Below are 20,519 nucleotides of genomic sequence, written 5' to 3'. Positions count from 1 at the left end.
CCGGCACGTGAAATTCTGAGTCTGGTCACAAATCATGATAAAAATAATGACAACTTAGGCCTAGGCCCTATATTAAACAAATAATTGTAATAATAAAGAGCAGGGCATTCTGAGTCGAATTCTTTTTCGATATAGGAGTAGGCCTAGATCTAGACGGGAAAAAAAGGATAAAATGAATAACTCCGTTGAGCATCAATATTTTGGGCCTATAGTGCTACACCAGATTCAATTTTATTGATTTCTGAAGAAGAAAACATTATAGGCTAGGCCTAAGTGCGGAATGTGTCGAATCAATTTTACAACTGAATATTTGTCTTGCTTTGTCTTTCCGTTCGTGCCCACAATCAAGATGATTGAATCATTTATTTCATCATGTGTGTTTGTTCTATCACGATTTTATTATTAATTTGACCATGGATTATACTGACAAAGGAGTTATTAGACCAAAGTTAGAAATATTATTACAGAATGACGGTTTTGAGAAGGCCAATAAATGACCTCATGGTGTGTGGGTTTGTTCAGAGCCAGAAGGGCATTCGTTGTGTTAAGAGTTAACATCCTTCTGGCTCTCAGCAGACCATGATTATAAATAAAAGTAATACAGAGAGTGCGAGCATACTGGAGGGAGGGCTAGAGAGAGAGAGAGAGAGAGAAAGAGAGAGAGATATGGAGAGAGAGAGAGAGAGAGAGAGAAAGAGTGTGAGAGAGCAGTGGCACAATACATAGGCCTACCATGGGGTCTGGAATCATTAAACTACACAAACTTGCATAAAATCACTACTCATCAATACACAATATATTATTATGTCCTTGCAGACTACTATACTACACTCTACACATTGAGATGCATTTCTAACGCACGCACCAGTAGGGTCTGAATCATACATCTACGCAGACTTGAATAAAGTACTTCTCAGCACACTACTAGTATGTTGTCAAACTGTCAGATTAGCGTCTGTGCTTGCAGACTACTATACCATTCTATACAAGTTGGAGACTTGAATAAAGTACTTCTCAGCACACTACTAGTATGTTGTCAAACTGTCAGATTAGCGTCTGTGCTTGCAGACTACTATACCATTCTATACAAGTTGCAATGTATTTCCATATGCACTACTGGGTCTGAATCATACAACTACACAGACTTGAATAAGCACATCGCGACACATACGCATATTGATTTGTCAAACTGGCAAATCAGAGTCTGTGTTTGAAGACTACTATGCCATCGTTTACTCGTAGAACGCGAATCGTGCACAGTACATGCGAATACATGTACATTTCGTATGGGAAGTAGCAGAGAAATCATAAGTCCACGCGCATGCGCACATGGGATTTTTGCTCTCTCGAGTACGGAAAAAAAATTCGCCCCCCGCCATTCTCTCTGTCATATGTTGGTGGCAATGAATAAATCAATATTGTCAATTGTTTCTCGACTATGTGATTTTCGTCAAACATACACTCGCTAGTAGTGTTCATGCTAATAATTATGTGCATTTAATGAATGTATAAAAGTGTCGATCGCAGTGGAGTGGTTTAAACACTAGAATAGAGATGCGAAGGTCATGGGTTCGATCCTCGGCATGGCACGTATGTCACTATTGAGTCTACAATGTTTTCTCTCTACCCACGTGCTAAAAAGGTACATGGTAGGATGCAAACTTCATTGTGATTTAATTTGTACGTGTGCGCCTGTAAAATGGCGCCTGACTGGACCATAGTCCACATGAAGGGTAAAGGGTGCATCACGTTATGATCGGAGTGAGAGAGAGAGAGAGAGCGCGAGCGAGAGAGAGAGAGAGAGAGAGAGAAAGAGAGAAGGGGGGGGGGGGGGTGAGAGGTGGGAGAATATAAAAACTGGCCGAGATTTTTCGAGAGAGTTTAAAGAATGTAAAAGGAGAGAAATGAAGTGAGAAAGGTTGTGTTTTCTTTGAATGTAAACAAATAAAATATGCGTGGGATGAAAATGGGAACACTTAAATATTCCAATACTAAAAAAAAGAAAATGTCTTAGAAAAAAGTACAAACATTTATGGATAAATCATACAATAGAGGTTTTGCAAAATTAGTGAATCATGTTATTCTGCTAAGCAAATTTATAGAGAATAGCATCCTCTTCGACAGAAATAAAAAGGAAGCTTTTAGAAAGTAAAAGTCAATAGTATAAATTGGTAATCGATCATAACTCCATAGGAATCCATCATCGTAAGTTGGAAAAATTTAAAAATGTAGTCGTTTTTAGCTTTGATATGATATTCATAAAAATTGTAATAAGGAAGAAGGAAGGGAAATGAAAGTGTCGTGAGTGTCATAACATGTTTATTGGACGCCACAAAGCTCTTTCTTTTATTTTTATTTTGTTGGTGTTTGTACTTTTTCTTTCTCTCTAATGTTTTTTTTTAATTTTTCATTTAAAGACCAAGTGTATGCCTATTTGTTTGCTAGTTTTTGTCTATCTTTAACATAGGTTCCAATTCATGGGAGTTAGATGCCCAAGGTGTTTATTTGCTCATGAATATTCAATATGTAAATTTGAACTTGATATCTTTAAAAACACTGGGCTATAATGATGTTGACATTTTCAAATAAGTCGTGCGTTATGTAGCTTTCAATTATAGTATGTAAATATAAATCTTCGTTGAATGTTTATCAAATATTTATTTGTAACACCTGTGAATGATGGAAATGTAATACCACGTAAAACAAACAAAAAAATTCTCGTTGACAGAAATTATTATTATTATTATTATTATGGTATTATCATTTTTATGATGGTAAGTTTGAAAAATATGAAACAAATATATCACGCATTATATCCTGCATCAAAAAAATTGTTGGCTTTTGATTGGTTGAGAGCTCGTCACATGACCAGAAATATTTGAATTATTTTTAGAAAGTACTATATGAGAGTACTATTTGGGTTTGCTATTTTGGAGTTGAATTTTTTTTTTTTGAATTGATTTTTATTTATTTTTAAATCTTAATTTAATGAAAACAAAATGTTTTAAATCTTTTTAGATAAAAATTGACATTTTTCTGTTCTAATTTTTTTTTTTTTTTTTTTTATAAAATAAATTTTTGATGCAAGTTATAAAACAAATATACCATGCCTCTATTCGAGGTACTGGTTAAAACTATGGGCCTCGATGACTCCACAAGTACCATTTGCTTCGGGGCTGCGCCCCTCAGCAAATAGTACTATTGGAGTCACCTCTTGCGCATAGTTTTAACCAGAACCTCTCAAGACAGTGTATATTTGTATACTATTTCAAGCCACTAGTGAAATTGTGGATTCCACGGCGACAGAAATGGCACTATTTTCTTCGGAGCTACGCCCCTCAGAAAATAGGGGTATTCCTGCCACCTCGATCCATAATTTCAACTACAGCCGCTCAGTGCATGGTATATTTGTTTACTATAAGAGAATAGTACTAATCATGTTCCTGAGTGCTAATAGTTTTAGCTTGTTCCGAGAATGTTTTATATCCCTTCCACCTGTATCATTCCTTGGACACTTGTGTAAAGCGCTTTGAAAGGGCCTCCGGTCCTGAAAAGCGCTATATAAGAACGAGCTATTATTATTATTATTATTATTTACATCACCGTATCCGGACACCTACCCCCTGGACATCCACCCCCGGATAACCACCCCAGTCAACTACCTCCTAGGACAACTACCCCCTAGGACAACTACCCCATAGGGCAACCACCCTATAGGAATACTAACCCCAGGACAAATACCCCCGAACAACTATCCCCCAGACAACTTCCCCCTAGGACAAGTACCACCGGACAACTACCCCCAGACAACTACCCCCTAGGATAGCTTTCCGGGGGTTAGTTGTCAGAAGGGTAGTTGTCCGGGGGTAGTTGTCCTGGTGAAGTTGTCCTAGTTGTCTAGTTATCTGGGGGTGGTTATCCGGGGTGGATGTTCAGGGGGTAGGTGTCCTAGAACCTCACATCACATCCAAAGAAGAAATAAAGAAAATGAAACATTGAAGGATGTAAATATGTTTAGCTATATAGCGCTACAGGTACTGCAGTATAGTGCGGTTACTGCGGCTCATCGTAAATTGCACGGGGTGAGCGCCGTGCCACCGGAGTATATGTGCGGATGCATTTGGCATCCCGTACGCTCGCTGAATTTTGCCAGTTTGGGGGGAGGGGGGGGGGGGGGGGGGAACGAATAGGTCACTTTTTCCCTAGGGAAAAGGTGAACTATTCGTGACGTCAGCAATACAAAAAATGAACTATTTGGCAGGAAATATATTTCCTAGTAAATCTATTCTTTTCTTGTTGTGTACACTCCTAATGCAACAATCTTACGATAAGGGATATAATAAGAAAGGTACCTTTAAACAGTCTAACACGCTCAAGGCGATAGGCGAGTGTGTTTGGATTGTTTTGAATATACCGAGTGTGGGTAATATTACTAAAGCCCGAACAAAAATGATGTTATATTTGGTTTATGAAATGATGTTAAATTTGTTTTATGAAATGATGTTTAATTCATGATTTTACTAATGACCGGTCATAAGTATTTACCAATGACCAGTCATTAGTAAAATTACGTGTTAGGCAAAACAAATGCCTGCTCACGTGTACGCTCTCGACCAATCATTTGATAATGATCCGCTTCATCATCTTATGACACTTTATATTGACTTGGTGTATTGACATGACTTGGATTTGTAGAAGAAAACAAAATATTTCAGATTTTGAAAATATTGTAATTTTGTTGAAAAAAGCAAGATATTTCACACACACACACACACACACACAAAATTATTATCATTTTTTTTTTAAACTTTTTTTTTTTACTGTATGCCTAAAAGGTCGTCCAATATCTTTGAATATAAAGTAAAAACCACCGAGGAATCGTCAGGGTATTATTTACCTTCTGTACAAGGAAATACTCTCTTCAAGGCTTTGTCTGGTAGCATCTCGAGTTCATGTTCCTTGAATTCACATGATATCTTTACTTGTGTTTATAACAAAGCGGATAACATTCAAACTGGCATCTTTTCCAGTCTTTTCTATTTCCTGAATAACTATAATAATCTGACTTACGGGCATAGAACAAATAAGCATTATTGCATGAAAAAGTGAAGTTTTCTAAAAAAAAGTGCGTTTCTTTCCAGCATTGGGGTGCTCGGGAGGCACTTGGGTAACCTTTAAAAAAATACAAAATAAAAAAAATAATATGCAATTTCTCTGTATTTTTGTCGGAAAAAAACATACAAATCCAGCACAATGTCGTCTCTTTTTGCATTGGAGAAGAGCAAAAATAGCTAGTTTCCACCCGCCCCCCCCCCCCCTCAGTGTTATTTAAGGTACGCATATGCGTGTTCCTAGCACCCCCTCCCCTTTTCAGCATAAGTCCGGTGTGTAAAGTCAATACGGGTAAACCTTTTTCTTTCGTTACGGGCCGGAGATTTTGAGAACACGTATGCGGTCCCTCTGTTCCCGGAGGTGTGTGTGTGTGTGGGGGGGGGGGGCGGCGGTGGGAGTTTCCATCACACTTCGGCCGGTCTCACAAGCTCTCACTCGTTCCATTGTGGTCAGGCGGTTTTGGGGTTAGTGGCTAATGAATGTACTTATCGTTAGCTTTCTCCTGGTATTAAACTTGTTTTAATTGATTGTATATTTTTGTCGGAATAAAGGAAACCTAAGAGCTTGACAAATATCCCTCAGCGTCGGTCCCGGATGCACGCGCAAATAAACAGGTTCTAATGACGTCATCATCGCTAAATTGGCGTATTGTATCGTAATACGCTACACTTTCACAACGTTTAATTATCAATAAAAAATAATTTTTTTTTGTTTATACCACTGAAGTTTGGGGTACAATTTCATGAGTAAATTTTAAATAAGAGCCATTTTACTGTTTTGATTTACTGTATTGTACCATTAAAGTCGCAGGGTAGAAAGATGCATTATCCAACCGTGCCAAATGTCATTTACGTACAGACATTCTGCTAAATGAGTTCGTGTTGTTTTTAAAGAATCCACTGCTTTCTGCTCCACTAAACGTCCATGTGGAGTCGTTTATCAACTAAGTGTATTCAAATTATGGAGTCTTCCTTCCCAGGTGTTTGCGGTGTTGAACTACTTGCACGATGAAGCCAGTTTGTGGTCAACTTCTTTTATGAGACAAATCTAAGCAAACGTTTCCATATGATGTTATCTATATAAAATATGAAACCATATCATTAATGATTTATGTTTGCCTGACTGGTATACACATGAACTTTAACATTCATGTGTCAAATATCCGTATGGCTAATAGGGCTCCTATATCTTTGAATATGAAGTAAAACCACCGACGAATCTTCAGGGCATTATTTACTTTGTGTACAAGGAAATACTCACTTTCTTCGAGTTTTTGTCTGGAAGCATCTCGAGTTCATGTTCCAGTAATTCACATAATATCTTTATTTGTGTTTAGAACAAAGCGGATAACATTCAAACTGATATCTTTACTAGTCTTTCCCATTTCCTGAATAACTATGTGATCTATATAAAATATGAAACCATATCGTTATTGATTTATGTTTGCCTGACTGGTATACACATGAACTTTAACATTCATGTGTCAAATATCCGTATGGCTAATAGGGCTCCAATATCTTTGAATATGAAGTAAAACCACCTACGAATCTTCAGGGCATTATTTACTTTGTGTACAAGGAAATACTCACTTTCTTCGAGTTTTTGTCTGGAAGCATCTCGAGTTCATGTTCCAGGAATTCACATGGTATCTTTATTTGTGTTTAGAACAAAGCGGATAACATTCAAACTGATATCTTTTCCAGTCTTTTCCATTTCCTGAATAACTATGTGATCTATATAAAATATGAAACCATATCATCTTAATGTTTACCTGCCTGGTATTTCCTTTAACATTCATTTGTTGGATAACCGTAAGGCTAATAGGGGTCCAATATCTTTGAATATGAAGTAAAACCACTGGGAATCGTCAGGGCATTATTTACCTTGTGTACAAGGAAATACTCACTTTATTCATGTCTTTGTCTGGAAGTATGTAGAGTACAGCTGACATGCGATGCTCCACTGGCATACTTTAACATTTACTTCATAGCAAAGGGCAATTCCACACGGGATATTTTGACAGAATTTAACCCATGATCAAGGTTCTCTTCTTTTCCCACTTCCCACAGATAATGCATTCATCTTTTGAGCAGAACCACATTTTACATTAACTGTATTGTTTGAAGCTGTGGAAATTCAGTAGGATGTCTGTTTGGAAGACGAAACACAAAATAAGTCAAATTTGTATATTCTTTTGGATTTCTGAGGACCAAAAATATATGTTTAACATTGTCGTAAGATAACAAGTGTATCCCCAGACCCTGTAATGATTATGCCACTTTAGAATATAACACTAATCTGTACTACACAAAAAAAGTTTATCGAAAAATTAAACTGCCCATGTTGCATTGCCCATCTATAGGGCATACAACGTTGTGTATCGCTGTTATCAACTTGGACACGCCACTTGTCTCCCACTTTCTCTATCTCCCTCTCTTCCAATGTACCTGTCTGTCTGTCTGTCTCTCTCTATCATACACACACTTTCCTTCCAGCTATTTCTCTCCATATCAGGCTTCCAGCTATAGTTTTCCAAGAACAACAGGTTCATAATACGACCTATATTAATGATATATTGACTGCTATGATAGGCATAGCTGTTTCTATAGGCTCAAGGGAACGTTAAATCCTGCTACGACCCCGTGGCGCGCCGAGGGGTTATAGCAGGATGTTACGTCCCCGAGAGCCACAATAAAAACATCTATGCCTCGAATATTAAAGCAGTCCATAAATCTTTTATATACCGAATTCACAAACAAATCTACAAAGAATTCTTGCCTATCCTTTTTTTGAGTAAAGATTGGTTAAAACATTAGAGAAAATCTGAGAAACTGTCTGTTAATCTTTGCTGGAAAGTTAACTGATTGATACGATCATTCGAAAATCGCACACATAATGTGGCCAGAATTCACAAAGGAGGTTTGTCGACAAACCTAGGTTTATGTGCGTCATATGACGCGTTTTGACGCGTTTTTACAAACCAAAGTTTAACGCGTCATATGACGCACATAAACCTAGGTTTGTCGACAAACCTCCTTTGTGAATTCGGGCCTATATGATTTCCGCGCTCGAACAAAGAAACTTTTTACACGTAAACCAAACGGGAGCTCAGCAAAATTTAACTATGCTGCCCGTTACCCGGGCAACGGGCAGTTGTTCGTTTCTTTATGGGCATGGCTAAAATCACGACTCCAATATTGTGACCAATCAGATGGCTAGATATATTCAACATACTAAAGAGAGGTATATAACAAATCATATTCCCGGGTTTACTCGTGACATTGGCATTGGCCTGGGCTCCATCCAAGCAATATTAGTCGTTGGCACTATCATTATCTCAGCATATCTTGTAAACGTCTGCACTCTGTACAATTTTGGAACCTAGCTGGTGTCTTCCTGTGTAACCAAAGGATTATTATATATGTACTCTTGACGGATGATCGCTAAAGAAGAAGGCAGAAGGCACAAATACTATTACTATAGCCCAAACCAATTCTGTTGAGGAGAGTAATACGTACATCATGACGTGGGAGATAATTTTCCAATTATCCATCCTCCTGTTATGTTCACTTGTCATGGTGTCCCCGAGCCAGGAGATCCGGGCACATGACGAACACGGAATTACAAGCGTAGCAGGTCACGTTAACGGTACTCTTAAGAGCTATGCTTGTTATGTGGATTTCCTGGAGAAAATTGCCGATTGCAAAAATAGGCAGCTGAAAGACGTACCCAATAACCTCATCAATGATCTTCGTTCGCTTGATCTGTCGTCAAACCTCATCCGAAGCCTCCGGAATACTTCATTCCTCATGTACTCTCTCTTGGAGAAGTTGAACTTGTATAACAATCTCATCGGCTTTATCGATTTAGCAACTTTCTTTCCTGTTGACCAACTGACCAGCTTGTCTCTAGACCATAACCCCATTTTCAACCTAACCGATATCTTTCAGGAGTCCAAACGGTTGTCGAGTCTGTCCCTTCAATTCTGCAATTTATCATACTTCCCGAATGAGACCCTCGGATTCTTACCTCAGCTACAAAGCCTTGATTTAAGGGGGAATGAACTAACGTATATAAATATTTCGAAGTGCCCCAAAAGAACACTGACTAAGCTAGACTTCTCTTCTAACAAATTTCAAGAAATATCAGCTGATGTTCTAAATTTCCCTTGCAGGACAGAACTTCTTTATCTCGGTGGGATTAGTTTCATGAAAATTGATGCAGATGTTGTTGCTGATTTTCCCATTCTTGCTTTGGTATTTGAGTTTCTATTACCGGGGCCAGGGCAAACATTGCAAGTATGGAAGAATTTGTTTACGGGTATCGTTCAATCTGAGATAGATGAACTGGGTCTGCTGATGGCAATCACAGACGTTCCTCGTGACTTTTTTGATCCATTTCGTGGTAAAAGGCTTTCTTACCTACTGCTGCAACAAAACGAGTTCAAGTGTTACCCGTCCATCTTTGCTAATCTAACATCCGTTTATGAGATGGTGCTAGAGACATTTCATATAGGAGTTCTGGAGCCTGCTTTCTTTGATGGCATGAAGGAACTTCGAAGCCTTACAGCTAGTAACACAAAGTTAGAGCAAATCAATCCTTCGGGGTCATCATGGAAGATTGATCTTCGGGAACTGGATTTGTCAGAGAACAACCTTCAGATGTTGAGTCCATTTGCCTTCAAGGGTCTGGCAAATCTTACATTCTTGGACCTGACTTACAACGCTCAATTAATGATTATACCAACTACATCTCTATCAGGACTTGACAACTTACGAACGTTAAATGTATCCCGTACCAGAATCGCACAAATGACCTTATGTACTCCACTTCTCGAAACATTCGTTTTCATCATTAGACCCTACGACTGGTGGCGGTCTCTATCTGCCTTAATTCCAGGTAAAACATTTCAGTCCACGCCATATCTTAACAGCATCGACTTAGCTTACTCGCATGTGATATTGAGAGAGCTGTGGGATTCATCTGAGAATATATCTCTGTTTCAAGGACTTCACAATTTAAGGTATCTCGGACTGAAACAAAACAATATCGGAATTTTACCGTCTGGAGTTTTTGACAACCTTTTGGCGTTACAAGTTCTCGATTTGGGTGCCTGCCAAATTTTCACGATCGAATCTGGCGCCTTTGCTTCGATGACCTCACTGAACACTCTATCTCTGCAAAATAATAACTTACAAATACTTCCCTTGCATATCTTCGACAACCTGAATCATTTGAGTAACTTTATGATTGGAAATAACGCATTGCTTTATATCGATGAGGCTTTATTTGCTAAAACGCAGATGATAATTTCGATAGATCTTGCAAGAAATCAGCTTAGCGTTTTCAATCAGACAACATTTTCCAAAATTTCAACCACACTAACTTCAATCGATCTGTCACAAAATCCCATCGAATGCTCCTGCAAATCGCAATGGTTAATCAAGTTACTGCGTGGAGCCATAGATGTTCAGAATGGTAAAGAAACAAGATGCTCATCTTCATCACCGAAACCTTTTGGAGGAGAGGCACTGGAATCCATCCAACCGAACGATCTCTGCACAGCGAATTTTCCTGTATACTTTTCAACAGGGTTCTCCGTTGTAATTGTCGTTATCGTCATCGTCATCGTGTACCACTACAGATGGCAACTGAGGTACAAACTCTTCCTTCTCCGACTCTCCATTTTGGGCTACAGAGAAATCCTGGACGAATACGATCGCGAGGATTACGACTTTGACATCTACGTCATATCGACAGAGGATGATGAGAATTGGATTCAGGACAAACTGAAACCATATTTTCAGGGATTGCCGTACTACAAGCGAAGCAGAAACGTCTTTACGGAAGATGATCTTCCCCTTGGCAGGCATCGCATGGAAACCATAGATCGCGTCTTGCAAAAAAGCTTTAAGATTCTTGTATTACTGAGTGAAACTGCCTGCGCTGATGGCTGGTTTCTGGATTGTTTCCGTATGGCAATGGATGAAGTGGCCGATACTCAGACAGAGAAAATCGTAGTGGTGTTCCTGCAGAACATTGAAGAAGATGTGATGCCATTTTATGTGAGATGGTACATGGGAGGCCAAGGGCCATATGTAGAATGGGTGGAAGATGATGATGAGGGGCAGAAATACTTTTGGAAACGTTTAGAGAAATGTCTGTCTGTAAACCGTAAACGTAACCATCTTATACCTGCAGAATAAGAGTTGCTTAGTCTATCATTCTCCTGCTTTATTCTCTCTGTCTCTTTTTTGCTCTTCCCATTTTCGTTATTATTACGTCTCAGCACTATAACCCCTTTTTTTGCGGGGGGGGGGAGGGGTGGAAGTGTGATGAAAATTCGAATAGGCCTATTGTGATTCACCTAAATAAGTTGACCTTCAGCCTAATAAATGTTTTGTCTTTGCCTAAGGCGTGGCTCATCTGAAATCTACGAAATTTGCAATTTCCTTCAATCTCATGAATACTTAAAAAATACAAAGAGCGGTAACGGAATGGCAAAAAAAACCTGTTATGCAGTTAACGTATGAAAATAACCACTGTAACGGTAAAAAGAAGGCATGTTTAGATATGACATTTTCATGGACAATAGTACAATTAAATGATATAATTGCCCAGTAGCGCATGCATTTAGGCCAATACCCAAACCGCACATACAACATAGTAAACATTATTGAGACGGCACGAGGCTTTTTTGTATATTAAAATTGACCGAACAGTTATTTATAACCAATGTTTGCAATTGTGAAATACAAAAAAGGGGAAAATGCAATTGCATAATACCTCATAACTACACCTTCCATCTACTTTAATAAATATCCTAATTCGTTAAAATGAGTATGGGTAAATCGCCCTTCCAAGCTTATTGGGTCGGCCTTTAAAACTAAGTGGTTTATTCATTTGAAATACATGTATATATAATAACAAATGGATGTATGGCATTGCTGAAGGATCTGAAAGTATCACATTGTTATGATAAGGAAAACCTCATGACAAAGAAGTGAGAGTTTGTAGGTAAGCCAGCCACCTAGGTTTTCTAACTAGTTTCTTTTAAAGGATATATTAAAACTTTCGAGATAACTTACTGGAACCTCTACATCAAAATTATTTCGGACTGGAAAAAACAATGAATGTTTAGAACTATGCCTGCGTGTTATTAAAATCTGTAATGTTTAAGTTTAATTTCATAATATAATTACATCTATATATGTTACTGTAAACTTAAGTTTACGAAGCTAAGCACTGTATACATTTCGAATTATATAATTGCATCTGATGATTTCTTTTGTAAATGTTTTGTTTGTTTAACTGTATATGTCTGTTTTTCTGCTTTTACGCTTAAACTGTATTTTTTATGAAAATAACTTCTTTTGATCGTAAGACTACAAAATAATTTGGAAACCAATGAAAACCATATGTTTTTTATTCTGTTTCAGACCCTTATGGGCCTATTCTGGTGTTCCACTTTATTCTATGTCTGCAGATGAAATGTTACGATATGCAGGAGTTGACTTGTGAATAAGCTATTCGGGCAGGTTTAATATCGACACAGGTTTTTAACATATCCAAATATGCAATGTGTACATTAAAAGAAAACAATTTAACTAACACTATTTTACGAAGGTTTCACTTCATAGAAGTCCTTGGAATTCTCTCCCCAGTACATTCCGAACCACCACAGACTTTACTTTCTTTAAATCACAACTGACATCTTACTCATTCAAAAACGTTTTCTCATGACGTTTAAACTGCATTATTGTATTTCATCAAAATTTAATTATGCATTACTGTACTTTATCATAATTTGCTTTAATTTCTCTGTAATTAATGTTGATAATTTTTACCAGGTCCAAGATGCAAAACAGATTTATTTCTGATTTTGTGTACCTGTATAAATATGTATAAATAAATAACAATGCTTTTTTTGATATTTCTTTAGTTCATTGATTAGTAGTTTTATGTAATTTTGTTGTTTTATTATTGTAAAGCGCGTTGTTATTTTCTCTGAAGATGAAATAGATAGAAACCTAGGTTATTATTACTATTGTTAAACTTAATATTTAATGACATGTGTGAAACAGATTTAAGGAAGATATATCAGACAAAGAAATAGAGCGAGTGTGTGTGGTGGTGTGTGTGAGTGTGTGTGACAGAGAGAGGGAGAGAGAGAGAGAGAGTATGGCATAAAGAAAGAAAAGTTGTGGGGGGGGGGACACTGAGTCATACGCGAGTGTAGTCATAGATTAAATCATAATGTACCAAATAGTTCCCTCCCACGTATACAATCTCTCTGGGAGGGATTTTTTTTGGAGCTCCTTGAAATGATTGACTAATCAGAAGGGACATCCGTTGTTGCAACTATATCTAGTCTGAATCAACTAGATACAAAATGAAACAGAATACCGCCACCATGTGACATTTGTCGCATGTTATTACATGAATATAGCCAACGTGTACCCATTTTTTTTTTTTTTTTTTTTTTTTTTGGGGGGGGGGGGGGGGGGGGTTACGTTCGCATAAGTTACATTCGTTCGTGAAAAGTTTGGCAAAGATTGTTCGCAGGGGAACACTGAGTAGATTTTTAGTTTTGGACATGTTCAACATTTTGGTCGTTTGGTGTACGTTTCTTCTTCGTCCGCTGTTCGTTCAATGCGTCCATATACGTCCACCCATACGCAACTTTGCCATTGCAAATGTAAAGCGTATACATAACATTTTTCCTCTTCTATTAATGAATGGCCAACGGATACACATTCTATTCCGACCTACATTGACTTTCACAAGGCGTCGAGTCTACCAATTAAGTAACGTGCGTCCACTGTACAGTTTCAGTACAGCTAGCTTATTTTAGTCTGTGACGTCACAGCAGCCGCGAGTAGGTCCTTCATCGTTTCTCGCTCATCGGAGATGGGGATGCGCAGAGACTCCGTTAATCAACATGAATATCACCTGGCTGATCCAGGGGGAGGGGGGGGGGGGGATGTCGAAACGGCCGCGGCCCCCTATAGGAAGCGCAAACAAAAAGGAAGAAAAAAAAGAGAAAACAGAGAAAAAGAGAAGAAAAGAAAAGAGAAGAGAAAAGAAAGAAGAGGAAAGAAAGAAAGAGAGAGAGAGAGGGAAAAGGAGAAAAGAAAAAGAAGAGCGAAGTCGTGTGACAGTAACGACGATTAAGGAAAAAACCTTGGGGTGGTTTTGCGGGGTGAAATGCTCTCGCATGGAAGGAGGGGGGGGGGGGGGGACGGGTGACTGACCGTTTTGTTAAATATTTTTAGGTTGTGCAAAATTGAGTCGGAATTCAGCTTATTTTCAAAAATAGTGTCTGAAAAGGTAAGTGTAAACAAACTTCTGAAAAAAATGTAGGTGTCTAAGCTTAACACCGTCCTCTCGCGTTATTGGATGTTATTTGGATGAAAACGGCATCCCAATTGAGGCATTATTTTAAATCGTATTTACTATTGAAGCATCGTATAGTGATAAGCGTTGGTTTCCAAGGATAACATCAAAGTTTTTGCCACTAAAAGTAATTAAACATGACACAAAATCTACATCAAAATTTGGCGCTGCATAATACATTATATTGTCACATATAGTTAACTTCTTACAAGCGATGCTTATTGTGACGTCTCTCTCCACGGCTGAAAGCACCATCCGACGATGGCCAGTAATATGAGTGTAGATTTAAGTACGATATAATCTGGTAATTCATATAGGTTTAGATTGGTTGCAACTTTACCCCTTAAAACTTATCTGCCATAGTTTACAGGAGGGATTAGACTGCCCTGCAAGGTCACTGGACAGGTGGTTATCTCATCAACTCAGCTCTCAGTTAACATAAGAAAAAGAGGATCATGGGGGACCAATGGTCACCGATTAGGCATTATTTGTTACATAGAGGGCGCAAGTAGCTACAAGTAGTGCAGTGGGCCTTTAAAACCGAACACAAACTGACCAATCATTGCCTATTAATAATGTATTTTTTGTTCTGTCTGTTGTCGGTCTCTGTAGTATGACTAGCTTATTACAACTCACAATGAGGAAACCGAAGAAAACCAAACGGCTCAGGTGACACACATGATCTGTAAACCTAATTAACTCAGAGGGAAAGAACAATCGCCCATTGATAAAAAATGGGCATATTCAAAGGAGATACCCATTGCCCCAAATTTTAATGAAATACAATGATACCAATACCGATAAAGATAAATGGTTCGCTATCTATTCCTATAAATATAATGAATATGTTAAAAATCTCCGCTGGCTCTTTTTTTCTTTTTTTATTCAAGTTCTTTATCATTTTATTCTTTATTTATTTTATTCAAGTCCTCTAATCCCAATTTTGTTATAGTTTATTTTAATTTGCTCTTTTAATTTAACAAAACAAAATATACCTCTTCATTCGATATCCACGTCCTTTGCTCCCCATCTCTCTCTCTCTCTCTCTATTTCTTTCACTCACATTTTCTCTATCTACCCGAGTTTCCTCACCCTCTCTTTCTCTCTATCTATCTCCCTTTCTCCCTATCTCCCGCGTTACCCCTATACGACGATCTTTCGGTCTCTGTGTCTGCTTTAGTCATTCTGTTTAACAGACAAGGCTGCCCACATCTTCAATATCAATCAGTTTTAAATCGAATGTTCAAGAAATCGACAGATAAGGAATTATTGAGAAAAAGTATAACATCTAACATCATTGATCTTTAATTTTTCCACATGAAATCAACAAATATTATGGACATCATTTTCGATTCTGAATACAGAGTGCCGTCCATTTACAAGAAATGTACTCTTTGAGTTCTATATCTATATCTGCTTTGCTGTGTGAAATATGGCCAACTAGGTGGTTTACGAGTATAAAAAAGCGTTCAATTCTAAAAACAATAATAGCTATAACTTGTCTTTAAAACCAAATAGGTAATTTTCTACAACTGTTACAACATAAACGTTACAGGGATAATAAGCACATATAAAAAGTGATTAATGGTACATAATTTGAACATCAAAAGTAAATAGGACATGAATTACAGCCTTTCTGTGACATCATAATGAGAGGATTTAGAGGTTCACATTCAAAGTTCAATGTACAATGGAGTACGTGACGCATTGGAAATCAGCTGGTGGATAAAACATTGGCATTCCACATACAGGTGTAATACAGCTGCTACGGGAGAGAAAGTCAACAGACATCGGTGAACTGGTGGCGCCACTTGGTGTGTCACGTGATGCACTGTGCTGAATGGCGCCGCTGAGAATGTCACGTGATGTTTTGTGCTTGATGGCACCGCTGGAAAAGTCACGTGATGCTCTGTGCTGAATGGCGTCACAACCAGAGGGATGGTAGCTTAATGACGTCATCGATAGACGTGAAGGTCGACAGTCACTGTAGCTCTGGGGAGAGAGTGAGCTAACAGACATCGATGGTGAAATGATGGCCGATTTCTTATAGGGAGGAGACGTCCAATCGTAGTCATAGACGTCGCAAGGCGATTTCCTTTTTCCAGTAGTTTTGTTGGAGATGGACATCGGTAATTGTACGGGGATGTTGTCTTTGCGCGTTTGACATGCTACTTTGGGAGTAGGGCTGTGACGAAGGCTTAACCGGCGGGTCTGGAACCAAACCTAGAAATGTGTCGACAAAAATGTGGTTATAAAAAAAATAATTGTCATCCTTGACCGGTTACCAATACAAATGTCAGTAAAAACAATGATAACAAGAAACTTGAGTTTTCAAAATTCGATGGAATACACAGTAAAAATTGCATTATTCAGACAAATACAAGAGACTCGTTTGTGTTTGCTTTAGCAGGTTAAATGCCATTAAAATGTATATAATATTGATAAAATGTGCTTTATTATCCTATTAGTCTAGATTACAAAATGATGTTGGTGTCACAATTAAAACTTACATGAATCAAGAGGTTACTGAGTTTGAGTGTGCGTGACAGCCGATCTCTAGTAGTGATATCAGGGCGTGAGTTGATGATGAATTCAGCTTCTAGAATCTCGGTCTGCTTCTTCGTCAGTTGAGAGCTGGATAAAGGAAGCATGGTTGTCATGGGGGTGTTCGTCATCTTGTTCGAGGGAGAAACAGGTTGAAGATAGAACTTGGAAGGATGAGAACCGGACTCGCAAATTGAAGGTATAGAAGTGATCACAGACTTGTTGAGATGGAGAATGATTGGAACAGAGTGAGTCTTCAATGGTGAGTTTCCCCAGCGGTTGACGGGGATCATCTCGTGTGGCCATGGACCTCCTTTCATCGTGTTTCAATAGACACATAACTTAATCCAAACGATCAAACGAAAGAGCAAGGGTTAATGATCGACTACGCACCGACAGGATACCATAGAATCTATTGAATAAACTCACATTCCAGTTCTTGCTGGATAACAAAAGAATTTGTCGACGTCCACAATCATTCACTATGAACATGACCGACAAAGAAAGAGGACAAAATATACAGTTCCTCAGGTAGTCAGACAAAGTAACACCCCCTTCACTGCTATTATGTAAAAATGTGTAGAACAGGTGAATATGCATGTGACACCTGTTCTTAACATTTTTACATAATAGAAGTGAAAGGACGTTCCTTTTTCTACCTGAGGAACGGTATATTTTGTCCTCTTTCTTTGTCCATCATATTCATAGTGATTCCCACTGTCCAAAAAGGCATTTTCATTTCGGAAACTAAATGGTGGCTCGATAAAGGATGAGAGAGGAGCTTGGAAAGAATGACAATACAAGGAGCAGGCCATCCATTCATTAGAGCCGGAGTTTTGTTGGTTAAGCTGCATGGTTGCTAGTCAAGCTTGTTAAAGGTCGGTGAAATCCAAATATAAGTTGATTAATATTTTGTTATCTAAAGATATTTCATAGATTATAAATATTTTTGAAAATAATTTTCTCAAACCTAAACAACGCTCCAGATTTCATTCCCCTAATGACATCATCTGTCAATCATTAGTAAGCTAACAAGATACAGTGGTATGTAGCTTCACCAGAGCTGACCACCTGTTTACAATAGACCATACAATACCAACACAGGAGTTGCTATGTCACGCGTGCTGTAGCATCACCAGGAAAATGAAGGTAATGTGGAGGTATTGTATGAAAGAATGCAATTCTTTTTTGAGCAAGTACCGAGCTTGGGGAAGTTACAGACCACTGTCTCTTGTTAGTTCACTAATGATTGACAGATGATGTCATCAGGAGAATGAGATCTGGAGCAGGTCTGAGAAAAAATTTTTTTTAAATATTTAAAAATCTATGAAATATATTTAGATGTTTGAATAACAAAATATGAGTTGTATGCAGCCGTGCATATCAACAAGAATCAACTTATAATTGGATTTCACCCCACCTTTAAGTTAAGGTATTATACTTGTATTGTTGTTGCATAAAATTCTTGTTTGCTAGCCATGTTGCCCTCATCACGCGACCCTAGCTGTCACGTTGTTGCTAAAATTGATATACAATGTATTAGCAAAATATACGAATCATTTAGCATCTGTCCTACAATGTTATTTTCCATTTTTTTAATGAATCTTTCGATCCATAGGAGTTGGATTCATGAAACATGGTCACTGAATATAATATTGATTGGCTCAGTAATACACATTCCCATTATTTTTTGAAAAAACGGGGATATGCATTAAAAAAAAAGTGAACCAACTTTTACAAGAAAATCCCCTCTCACACTAAACGTGCATCAGTATACAAATAATACACAGCAGTGAGGGCATTATCGCCTCGGGCGTGTTAGACTGTTCCAAAATTACATCGTGTGGGTAATTTTACTAATGCCCGAACAAAATGATGTGTATTATTTGTTTAATAAGATTATGTTTTAGTTGTTTTATAAGATTACGTTTTATTTGTTTTATAAAATGACGTTTTAAAACATGATTTTTATAATGATCGGTCATTACCATTGGATAATGACCGGTCATTATCCAAATTACGCGTTAGGCAAAATAAATGCCTGGTCACGTGTACATTTTTAACCAATCATTTGGTTAGGACCACGTCATCATCTTATAATACGTATCATACATGGCGCAATGGAAATTGTCTAATTCTGCAACAATTGTGATACTACTACATCGCTTCGCACAAAAAGTTAGTGAATCTTGTTCGTCTAAATTTATTCAAATTCTCCCAGAATCAGGCAATTAAAAAATATATATATAATTCACAGAATTATCTGTAAGCGGAAAAAATAGCGTTAAAGGGGGTGTAGCGTGACGAGAATACGTGTCTTTACCGTGGCCTGACTCGGGGCCAATCGGGTATAATGCGGTCGCGTCGTCCGTAATCGTATTCACGAAGTAACGTGCAACATACGCGAAACCGAAGCGTGAGAAGAATTTCCGTCAGTTTCGCGAACGCTAGCGCGCTCTGACCGTTAATCAAGTCCATACGATTACGTGCAGTAGTCCAAAAGAAGTCGTAGATGGCGTTAACGGGTATTTGCCATGTCATACTCCCTTTAACTGTCCGGTAAGTTCAGGGGCTGAAATGGGTCTGTAACCCCTTCCCATCACCCACCCACAAGAAATTTCCTAACTATTGCCTCGTATATTTGGGCAGCAGAGCGCAACATGTTTTCGATCATCATTTCCCATGTAAGGTTTCATAGAGTTGTTAGTCTGCAAATTGCTAGAGGAAGGCTTATATTAATTGAATTTCTCCAGACGCAGGAGAGAAGGGTATATAATGATGTTTTACTCCTTACTAATCTTGTATTCATTCATGCTTAATGTTATTAATTTATACATTCATTCATTCATCTGTGCTTGAGTCTGTTGAACTGTTAGATACATTGATTCACACAGTCCCTGAGTAATAACTGCAAAGCTGTTTTTAAAATGAGTTCGAATGATCATATTTGATTGGTAAAAGTTACATGGGAAGAAATTTATGAAGATTAATCGGGTATATTAGTTCTGAGAGACCGATTCCGTGGATATCTGAAGGGCACTCAGGGAATCATGCGCTTTATGTTATTGTATCAGACGTGTCAAACCAAAGCACATGCTTTATAGAATATCCTCTTTCCTTATACGCCAATGTTAATGTATGACAGGGAAATAAATGTTCTTTTGAAATGAATTGAAGTGTCTCGTTATTACTCTACGGCGTGCTTCATTACAAAATTTCCTGCACGAAAGAATTACGATTATCCGGCTTACTTCGTTCCATTGAAAACGGGTTTTCGCGTCGGTCGGGTTGTCGGGTTACACGATCTTTCGTGAAAACATAACCCCCAATTCACGAAAGGTCGGGTGTGCCATGTTGTCGGGTTACATATTTCGTGAAGACATGCCACCATATTCATGAAAGGTCGGGCAAAGTGAGGGCAAATAATCACCATTTTTTTCTAAGTTTTTTTTTGAGATTAGGATTAT

General features: G+C 38.1%; 2 protein-coding genes across 2 annotated transcripts; one reads left to right on the top strand and one right to left on the bottom strand.

Annotated features, from left to right (window-relative positions):
* The first annotated feature begins 9,470 nt into the window (after positions 1-9,470).
* On the top strand, positions 9,471-11,318 carry LOC105440655 (toll-like receptor 4). The gene is made up of 2 exons (XM_011671081.1): positions 9,471-9,798; positions 10,705-11,318. Exons 1-2 carry the CDS (start codon positions 9,471-9,473, stop codon positions 11,316-11,318), a joined length of 942 nt encoding a protein of 313 aa, XP_011669383.1.
* A 4,472-nt stretch (positions 11,319-15,790) lies between these two features.
* LOC586893 lies at positions 15,791-17,425 on the bottom strand. Its single transcript, XM_786652.5, has 2 exons — positions 17,019-17,425; positions 15,791-16,731 (listed from the first exon to the last, which is right to left on the bottom strand). Exons 1-2 carry the CDS (start codon positions 17,370-17,372, stop codon positions 16,189-16,191), a joined length of 897 nt encoding a protein of 298 aa, XP_791745.2. The 5' UTR covers positions 17,373-17,425; the 3' UTR covers positions 15,791-16,188.
* Between the last annotated feature and the right edge of the window lie 3,094 nt (positions 17,426-20,519).

The sequence above is a fragment of the Strongylocentrotus purpuratus genome, unplaced genomic scaffold (assembly GCF_000002235.5).
Source record: "Strongylocentrotus purpuratus isolate Spur 01 unplaced genomic scaffold, Spur_5.0 spur5_scaffold_2, whole genome shotgun sequence".
NCBI lineage: Eukaryota > Metazoa > Echinodermata > Echinoidea > Camarodonta > Strongylocentrotidae > Strongylocentrotus > Strongylocentrotus purpuratus.
This window is presented reverse-complemented; position numbering and strand designations above follow the sequence as displayed.

Bases quoted from the DNA above. Each gene is read 5' to 3' on its own strand.
- LOC105440655 (XM_011671081.1), top strand. From the start codon at position 9,471: ATGGCAATCACAGACGTTCCTCGTGACTTTTTTGATCCATTTCGTGGT. The intron at 9,799-10,704 runs GTCTGGCAAATC...ACTTTTCAACAG, and splicing joins GAGTCCATTTGCCTTCAAGG to GGTTCTCCGTTGTAATTGTC.
- LOC586893 (XM_786652.5), bottom strand. From the start codon at position 17,372: ATGAAAGGAGGTCCATGGCCACACGAGATGATCCCCGTCAACCGCTGG. The intron at 16,732-17,018 runs GTAAGTTTTAAT...ACACATTTCTAG, and splicing joins TCAGTAACCTCTTGATTCAT to GTTTGGTTCCAGACCCGCCG.